The sequence below is a fragment of the Haliotis rufescens genome, unplaced genomic scaffold (genome assembly GCF_023055435.1).
Source record: "Haliotis rufescens isolate VD_foot unplaced genomic scaffold, xgHalRufe1.0.p SCAF_2, whole genome shotgun sequence".
NCBI lineage: Eukaryota > Metazoa > Mollusca > Gastropoda > Lepetellida > Haliotidae > Haliotis > Haliotis rufescens.
The window spans coordinates 73,345,170-73,354,890 of NW_025963890.1; the positions used below are offsets into that span (position 1 = coordinate 73,345,170).

Consider the following 9,721-nt stretch of genomic DNA (forward strand, 5'->3'; position numbering starts at 1 on the left):
AATGCAATACCATGGCAAAAGCTTTATGTCTCCATACCGTCCGATGAAAGTGTTGAGAGCGGTGTTGGTGGGGTGGGAAGGGGGTGGGGAGGGTGTGGGAAGGGGGTAGATGTGTCTTCTTGGCAGTTGGGGGTCACGGATGGCCCAGTCGTCTAAGGCGCCGCAATTCGCTGTGCAGATTTGCGTCCCTTGGACATGCCAGAAACCTATGATTGTGGGTTCGAACCCCGGTTCGCCCCGATTATGTTTCTAGGTTTGTAAGCACCATAACTGTGCTGGTGGGTTTCACCGAAGTGGTAAACGTCTGAGGCCTGCATCACTTCGGGCTACCTCCCACATTAAGCTGACACGCCGTGATATAACTGGAATACTGTTAAAAGCGGCGTTAAACCCAACTCACTCACTCACTCTTGGCAGTGGGGTAAGGGAAACGGTTGGTGTGGGAAAGGTTATAGCTGCTGCTTTAGATTTGTCAGCAGAGCCAGGTCTGTAGATTGGAGATATGGTTCTTGTTGATATGTTGAAGGATTGAAAACACCTATATATCTTGTGTTGGGTTTGGAAGTTGGGTAAAAGGTAATGTGAAATGGGGTTTAACGTCGCGTCCAAGATTATTGCACTTATATAGCAACGTGCATGTACATGTGTATGCCCCTTAATGCCGAGCGCCAGACAGGGTAACAACAAGTACCATCTTTTAACGTGTTTTGGTATGACGCGGCCGGGGATCGAACCCACTAGCCCAAATGGTTGCAAATACGTTTGATGCGGAAGGAGATGGGGAGAGGTATATCTCGTGTATTTTGTTAGTACTGATGCTTGCAAATACGTCTGGCAGCTGAAGATGGTCTTTTAGGGGTAGATCTGTTGTGTTTGCTTTGACGGTCGAGTTGGGATGGATGGTTGGAGATACGGTTTGATGTCGAAGAGGGTGTGACCGGATTAGATCTGCTGTTTGCTGCTTGGGGAAAGTTGGAGTTTGTTGAGCTGTGTCCGAACTTGGGGAATGTACGGGATAAGGCCGTGATAAAGCCACAAGAGGGACCTCGTTGTTTGTGAAGCATGATAACAATGTTAATTCAAAACCATACAACAGAATTCATCTGACCGTGTTCCCATCACCACAGCCCGGAAACAAAGAGAAGTGGACCCAGCTTAATCCCGTACTGTTAACTGTTTCCACTGCTGTGTTTGTCAACATGAGACAAATGTTGAACTTGTGTGTACGTTCAGTGCCATGTGTCTTGTCCACTAACTAATATTTTCTTTGAATTAGATTTAAAGAAAATATTTGGTCTTGGAGTAAATAGTATTCTACAAATTTAGGGACACAGTTCTGATTTTCGTTTTAAAATGAAATACAGCAATCCTATGTATCTTGGGGCAGATTATTTTGAACAACTTTAATAATGACAATTACTTTATTAAGCAAACGAAGACGCGGTTTATGAGCGGGTGAGTGAGTGATTTTGGTTTAGCTAAGCCTTGAATAGTGTTTTGTTTAAAAATGTTTCGGGGTCAGCTTGATGTGGGAGAAAATTGATGCAGGTCTTAGGCGTTTACCTCTTTGGTGAAAGCCAGGATGATGACAAATCTAGAAACAAAATCAGGGCGAATCTGGGATTCGAACCTACGGTCACATGTTTCTTGCACGCCTGGGGCACTTTGCCCACCCGTGTCCAGTTTGATATAGGTGGCCTACTAGGTTGGCTATGTGGCCATGTGGCTATTTCTACTTACATCTGTCAAAAACGGCGCTTTCCACAAGACACACATGGAGGGAATCAAACACATATTCTAAGTTACAGGTGAACTATTTAACAACTTAACTGCCTAACTGTCCTTGATGATGGGGCTAAGTTAAAATTTAAGGAGGCACCTTTACTTTTCAAGAACGGAATATTTTCAAAGACTGTTCACTTAAAGGTTTGGTATCGTTCAAATAAGTAAATATATACACATGCGCAGCACATGAGACACACACAAGACAAAGGACATAGGCGTAAGCCATATGACACAGGGCGATGAACACAGGACATCGGACACGGAGCAATGGACACATGGCAATTTGACACCACACGAGACTGACACAGAAGAATGGGCGTAGGGCAATTTGACACCACACGAGACTGACACAGAAGAATGGACGGAGGACAATTGACACACCACGAGACTGACACAGAAGAAAAGACGCAGGACAATTGACACACTACGAGACTGACACAGAAGAATGGACGCAGGACAATTGACACAGCACGAGACTGACACAGAAGAATGGACGCAGGACAATTGACACACTACGAGACTGACACAGAAGAATGGACGGCGGACAATTGACACACCACGAGACTGACACAGAAGAATGGGCGTAGGACAATTGACACACTACAAGACTGACACAGAAGAATGGACGTAGGACAATTGACACACCACGAGACTGACACAGAAGAATGGACGGAGGACAATTGACACCCCACGAGACTGACACAGAAGAATGGGCGTAGGACAATTGACACACTACGAGACTGACACAGAAGAATGGACGGCGGACAATTGACACACTACGAGACTGACACAGAAGAATGGACGGAGGACAATTGACACCCCACGAGACTGACACAGAAGAATGGACGGAGGACAATTGACACCCCACGAGACTGACACAGAAGAATGGGCGTAGGACAATTGACACACCACGAGACTGACACAGAAGAATGGACAGAGGACAATTGACACACCACGAGACTGACACAAAAGAATGGGCGTAGGGCAATTGACACCCCACGAGACTAACACAGAAGAATGGACGGAGGACAATTACCACACCACGAGACTGACACAGAAGAATGGACGGAGGACAATTGACACACCACGAGACTGACACAGAAGAATGGACGGAGGACAATTGACACACCACGAGACTGACACAGAAGAATGGGCGTAGGACAATTGACACACTACGAGACTGACACAGAAGAATGGACGGCGGACAATTGACACACTGACACAGAAGAATGGACGGAGGACAATTGACACCCCACGAGACTAACACAGAAGAATGGATGGAGGACAATTGACACCCCACGAGACTGACACAGAAGAATGGGCGTAGGACAATTGACACACCACGAGACTGACACAGAAGAATGGACGGAGGACAATTGACACAGCACGAGACTGACACAGAAGAATTGACGGAGGACAATTGACACACCACGAGACTGACACAGAAGAATGGACGGAGGTCAATTGACACACGATGAGACTGACACAGAAGAATGCACGTAGGACAATGACACATCACGAGACTGACACAGAAGAATGGACGGAGGACAATGACACATCACGAGACTGACACAGAAGAATGGACGGAGGACAATTGACACACCACGAGTTTGACACACAACAATGGGCACTTGGCAACTGACACACCACGAGACTGACTCAGTACGTTGAGCACGAGATATAGTTCACTGGACACGGTATACAAGGACACATGACAAAAACACAGTATAGTATTACCGTGAGTACAGAAACTGCGTGTAGACACTAAAGACCTATCCCTCCAAACTCCCACCGACACACGGTAGGTATGTCAATGGGGATTACTGTTAGCTGATTAGGAGGAGACATTATGACAAGCTCACACAAACTACTGTCCAGACATGCATCCCTTGATCAGCTGGCATCGTTGAACAATGCACGGCAAGGTCCTTGATTGGATAGTAATAAGTAAGTAACATCTAATAATTTCATGTAAATGTTGCTCAACACTATCATAATAAAGCTTCATCATCGCCTTCATCTCCACCATCGCAATCATCAACAACGGGCTGTGTAGCTGTATTAATTTTGTTTGTTTGTTGTTTAACGCCGCACTCGGTATTATTCCAGCTATATGACGGCGGTCTGTAAATAATCGAGTCTGGACCAGACAATCCAGTCATTGACATCATGAGCACCGGTCCACGCAATTGGGATCGATGACATGCATCAACCAAGTCAGCGAGCCTGACCACTCGATCCCGTTAGTCGCCTCTTACGACAAGTATCGTCGCCTTTACGGTAAGCATGGATTGCTGAAGACCTAGTCTACCCCGGTAGCTTGTTGATTAAAGTGTTGGCTCGACATGTCAACGTGTGACAGACCATTTGCCAATATGGATTCTGCTGGAACATATCAAGTTAAAGAAAAACGAGAGTTCCGATATCAGACGAGTAACCTCGTTCATTAAATACTACCATATTTGTCTGTCAGACGAGCTACTTCGTTGATTAAATACCACTACGCTAGTCTGACAGACGAGTAACCTCGTTCATTATATATCACTATATTTGTCTGTCAGACGAGCTACTTCGTTCATTAAATACCACTACGCTGGTCTGTCAGACTAGTAACCTCGTTCGTCGAGGACCACGACACCAGTCTGTCAGACTAGTAACCTCGTTCGTTAAATATCTCTATAGTAGTCTGTCAGACTAGTAACCGCGTTCGTCGAGGACCACGACACCAGTCTGTCGGACTAGTAACCTCGTTCGTTAAATATCTCTACAGTAGTCTGTCAGACCAGTAACCGCGTTCGTCGAGGACCACGACACCAGTCGGTCGGACTAGTAACCTCGTTCGTTAAATATCTCTATAGTAGTCTGTCAGACTAGTAACCGCGTTCGTCGAGGACCACGACACCAGTCTGTCAGACGTGTAACCTCGTTCATCAAACTCAACTACACTAGTCTGTTGAACGAGCGAACCCGCTCCTCAAACTCCACCACACTACTCTTCTAGAAAGGTTGCCTCGTTCATCAAGGATCACTTCACTAGTGTGCTAGTGTGCTAGCCATAGTGGCTACCCAGCTAACAAGGTAACACCTAGGGTAGCTTCGAGACAGGGAGACCCATGTGAAGGTGAGATTAGGGGCTACCCAGCTACCAAGATAACACCTAGGGTAGCTTCGAGACAGGGAGACCCATGTGAAGGTGAGATTAGGGGCTACCCAGCTACCAAGGTAACACCTAGGGTAGCTTCGAGACAGGGAGACCCATGTGAAGGTGAGATTAGGGGCTACCCAGCTACCAAGATAACACCTAGGGTAGCTTCGAGACAGGGAGACCCATGTGAAGGTGAGATTAGGGGCTACCCAGCTACCAAGGTAACACCTAGGGTAGCTTCAAGACAGGGAGACCCATGTGAAGGTGAGAGGAAGGCATCAGGCAGCCTCAGGGTCATTTCAGTTCACAACTGCCCGAGTTTTTCAGGAAGCGTCTCTCCAGCCCATGTTTACATGTGAGCTTCAGGTAAATGAGCGGCTATATCGATCTGTACCCCCTCCTGTCAGTTCCCCCCTGGCCCGAATGTCACGTGGATTTGGGACTCCAACAATCGACAAAGGCAACCTCTGGTTGACCCGCCTTGCTCTAGTCAGCCATACACAAGAATTCTGCCCATCTTTAATATCTCGTCACGTGGCCAGTCGTTATCCAAAGTATTCCCAACCCTGCTGCTGATAATCTGCCCTGTCTGTTCACTGTGAGCGTTGTAATGGCAAGAGTATCTATGGTAACGCAAGTGTTTAATAAAGATAAGCAAAGAAAGTTTAAATTATGTGTGAGAAAACATCCAAAAGATGTTTAGAATATATTTTTTTTATAAAAGTGATAGCGACAGGGATAAAGGTGACGGAGACGGGGATAAAGGTGATGGGGACAGGGATAAAGGTGATGGGGTGAGGGATAAAGGTGATAGCGACAGGGATAAAGGTGATGGGAAGAGGGATAAAGGTGATAGGGAGAGGGATAAAGGTGATAGGGAGAGGGATAAAGGTGATGGGAAGAGGGATAAAGGTGATGGGAAGAGGGATAAAGGTGATAGGGAGAGGGATAAAGGTGATAGCGACAGGGATAAAGGTGATGGGAAGAGGGATAAAGGTGATGGGGACAGGGATAAAGGTGATAGGGAGAGGATAAAGGTGATGGGGACAGGGATAAAGGTGATAGGGAGAGGGATAAAGGTGATGGGGTGAGGGATAAAGGTGATAGGGAGATGGATAAAGGTGATAGCGACAGGGATAAAGGTGATGGGAAGAGGGATAAAGGTGATAGCGACAGGGATAAAGGTGATAGGGAGAGGGATAAAGGTGATGGGGACAGGGATTAAGGTGATAGGGAGAGGGATAAAGGTGATAGGGACAGGGATAAAGGTGATAGGGAGAGGGATAAAGGTGATGGGGTGAGGGATAAAGGTGATAGGGAGAGGGATAAAGGTGATAGCGACAGGGATAAAGGTGAACGGAAGAGGGATAAAGGTGATAGCGACAGGGATAAAGGTGATAGGGAGAGGGATGAAGGTGATGGGGACAGGGATAAAGGTGATAGGGAGTTGGATAAAGGTGATGGGAAGAGGGATAAAGGTGATGGGAAGAGGGATAAAGGTGATAGGGAGAAAGATAAAGGTGATGGGGAGAGGGATAAAGGTGATAGAGATAAGGATCAAGGTGATGGGGAGAAGGATAGAGGTGATGGGAAGAGGGATAAAGGTAATAGGAAGAGGGATAAAGGTGATGGGGAGTTGGATAAAGGTGATGGGGACAGGTATACAGGTGATGGGGAGAGGGATAACGGTTATGGTGAGTTGGATAAAGGTGATGTGGAGAGGGATAAAGGTGATGGGAAGAGGGATAAAGGTGATAGGGAGAAAGATAAAGGTGATGGGGAGAGGGATAAAGGTGATAGAGATAAGGATCAAGGTGATAGGAAGAGGGATAAAGGTGATGGGGAGTTGGATAAAGGTGATGGGGACAGGTATACAGGTGATGGGGAGAGGGATAACGGTTATGGTGAGTTGGATAAAGGTGATGGGAAGAGGGATAAAGGTGATAGGAAGAGGGATAAAGGTGATAGGAAGAGGGATAAAGGTGATAGAGACAGGGATAAAGGTGATGGGGAGAGGGATAAAGGTGATGGGGACAGGTAAACAGGTGATGGGGAGAGGGATAACGGTGATAGCGACAGGGATAAAGGTGATGGGAAGAGGGATAAAGGTGATAGCGACAGGGATAAAGGTGATGGGAAGAGGGATAAAGGTGATGGGGAGAGGGATAAAGGTGATAGAGATAAGGATAAAGGTGATGGGGAGAGGGATAAAGGTGATAGAGATAAGGATAAAGGTGATGGGGAGAAGGATAAAGGTGATAGAGATAAGGATAAAGGTGATGGGGAGAAGGATAAAGGTGATGGGGACAGGGATAAAGGTGATGGGGAGAAGGATAAAGGTGATGGGGAGAGGGATAAAGGTGATGGGGAGAGGGATAAAGGTGATAGAGATAAGGATAAAGGTGATGGGGAGAAGGATAAAGGTGATAGAGATAAGGATAAAGGTGATGGGGAGAAGGATAAAGGTGATGGGGACAGGGATAAAGGTGATGGGGAGAAGGATAAAGGTGATGGGGAGAAGGATAAAGGTGATAGAGATAAGGATAAAGGTGATGGGGAGAAGGATAGAGGTGATGGGGACAGGTATAAAGGTGATGGGGAGAAGGATAAAGGTGATGGGGAGAAGGATAAAGGTGATGGGGAGTTGGATAAAGGTGATAGAGATAAGGATAAAGGTGATGGGGAGAGGGATAGAGGTGATAGAGATAAGGATAAAGGTGACGGGGAGAAGGATAAAGGTGATGTGGAGAAAGATAAAGGTGATGGGGAGTTGGATAAAGGTGATAGAGATAAGGATAAAGGTGATGGGGAGAAGGATAGAGGTGATGGGGACAGGGATAAAGGTGATGGGGAGAAGGATAAAGGTGATGGGGAGAGGGATAAAGGTGATGTGGAGAAAGATAAAGGTGATGGGGAGTTGGATAAAGGTGATAGAGATAAGGATAAAGGTGATGGGGAGAAGGATAAAGGTGATAGAGATAAGGGTAAAGGTGACGGGGAGAAGGATAAAGGTGATAGAGATAAGGGTAAAGGTGACGGGGAGAAGGATAAAGGTGATGTGGAGAAGGATAAAGGTGATGGGGAGTTGGATAAAGGTGATAGAGATAAATATAAAGGTGATGGGGAGAAGGATAAAGGTGATGGGGAGTTGGATAAATGTGATAGAGATAAGGATAAAGGTGATGGGGAGAAGGATAAAGGTGATGGGGAGTTGGATAAAGGTGATGGGGAGTTGGATAAATGTGATAGAGATAAGGATAAAGGTGATAGAGATAAGGATAAAGGTGATGGGGAGAAGGATAAAGGTGATGGGGAGTTGGATAAAGGTGATAGAGATAAGGATAAAGGTGATAGAGATAAGGATAAAGGTGATGGGGAGAAGGATAAAGGTGATGGGGAGAGGGATAAATGTGATAGAGATAAGGATAAAGGTGATAGAGATAAGGATAAAGGTGATGGGGAGAAGGATAAAGGTGATGGGGAGTTGGATAAAGGTGATGGGGAGAGGGATAAAGGTGATGGGGAGAGGGATAAAGGTGATAGAGATAAGGATAAAGGTGATGGGGAGAGGGATAAAGGTGATGGGGAGAGGGATAAAGGTGATGGGGAGAAGGATAAAGGTGATGGGGAGTTGGATAAAGGTGATGGGGAGAGGGATAAAGGTGATGGGGAGAGGGATAAAGGTGATAGAGATAAGGATAAAGGTGATGGGGAGAAGGATAAAGGTGATGGGGTGTTGGATAAAGGTGATAGAGATAAGGATAACGGTGATGGGGAGAAGGATAAAGGTGATTGGGAGTTGGATAAAGGTGATAGAGACAAAGATAAAGTCGACGGAGATAAAGGTGATAGAGATAAGGATAAAGGTGATGGGGACAGGGATAAAGGTGTGAGAGAAGGATAAAGGAGATCGGAGAGGGATAAAGGTGATGGGGACAGGGATAAAGGTGATGGGGACAAGTGATAACGCGGATATGTTTAAAGGGACTTGCTCACTTGGTGGCTCTGTCTGCCACATCATCAGAGACACAACCACTACAGCCTGCCGTTTGATCTTGTTGACTAGTAGTGAGTGAGTGAGTGAATATGGTTTTACGTCGCTTTTAGCAATATTCCAGCAATATCACGGCGGGGTTGCTGATTAATAGGTTTCATATGTCATGTCTGTGAGTGATTATATGTCGTTATACATTTAACCGGCTTTATATATCCCAGCATTTCCAAGGCAGTTTTGACCATTATTCCCTCATCACCATTAACTTCACAAGTCAAGATTGATGCTTTTGCATGTCTGCCTATAGTTAGTTAGATGAAGGTTATTGGTTCACTTGGAAGTGTCCACGTGTTGAAAATAAAGTCATTACATCACGTGGGTCGGGTTTATATACAAGTCCTGATCAAAGCTGCTTACAATACAGATAGTATTCAGGTCCCTCTTTCTACTCAGATCCAAATAGCAGAGGGTTTTTAAAATGGATATTTGACTATGTTTACTATGATTATGAATACAACAGGAACGAACATACATTCACATATGAACGTCATCACTATGATGATAGAATAAATATTATTCACAGAAAAAATGAAACGACTGAACAACAGTATCTTTGTTTGACATGGCGATATGAGATTAGTGAATTACTGTGGAGATTTAGCGTGCCTTGTCTCAACTAACTCACACGACAAGCATAAGAGACTTATATGGCGCTCTAAACCCATCGCCCCTGTGCACACATGGTTAAGCAAGGATTCACCAGCCCTACAACATGGCCGCCGCATGAATCGATCTCG

The 9,721-nt window shown here is 45.7% G+C and overlaps 2 protein-coding genes across 2 annotated transcripts; one reads left to right on the plus strand and one right to left on the minus strand.

Annotated features, from left to right (window-relative positions):
• The first annotated feature begins 5,625 nt into the window (after positions 1–5,625).
• On the plus strand, positions 5,626–8,128 carry LOC125382002 (protein PIF-like). Its single transcript, XM_048399422.1, has 4 exons — positions 5,626–6,017; positions 6,164–6,967; positions 7,004–8,067; positions 8,124–8,128. The coding sequence occupies exons 1-4, from the start codon at positions 5,626–5,628 to the stop codon at positions 8,126–8,128; spliced, it is 2,265 nt and encodes a 754-aa protein (XP_048255379.1).
• Positions 8,129–8,770, minus strand: LOC125382003 (putative protein TPRXL; the record flags this gene model as incomplete). The annotated part of the gene is made up of 1 exon (XM_048399423.1): positions 8,129–8,770. A coding segment is annotated over one exon (642 nt), but the record flags the coding sequence as incomplete, so codon positions are not given.
• Positions 8,771–9,721: the final 951 nt, after the last annotated feature.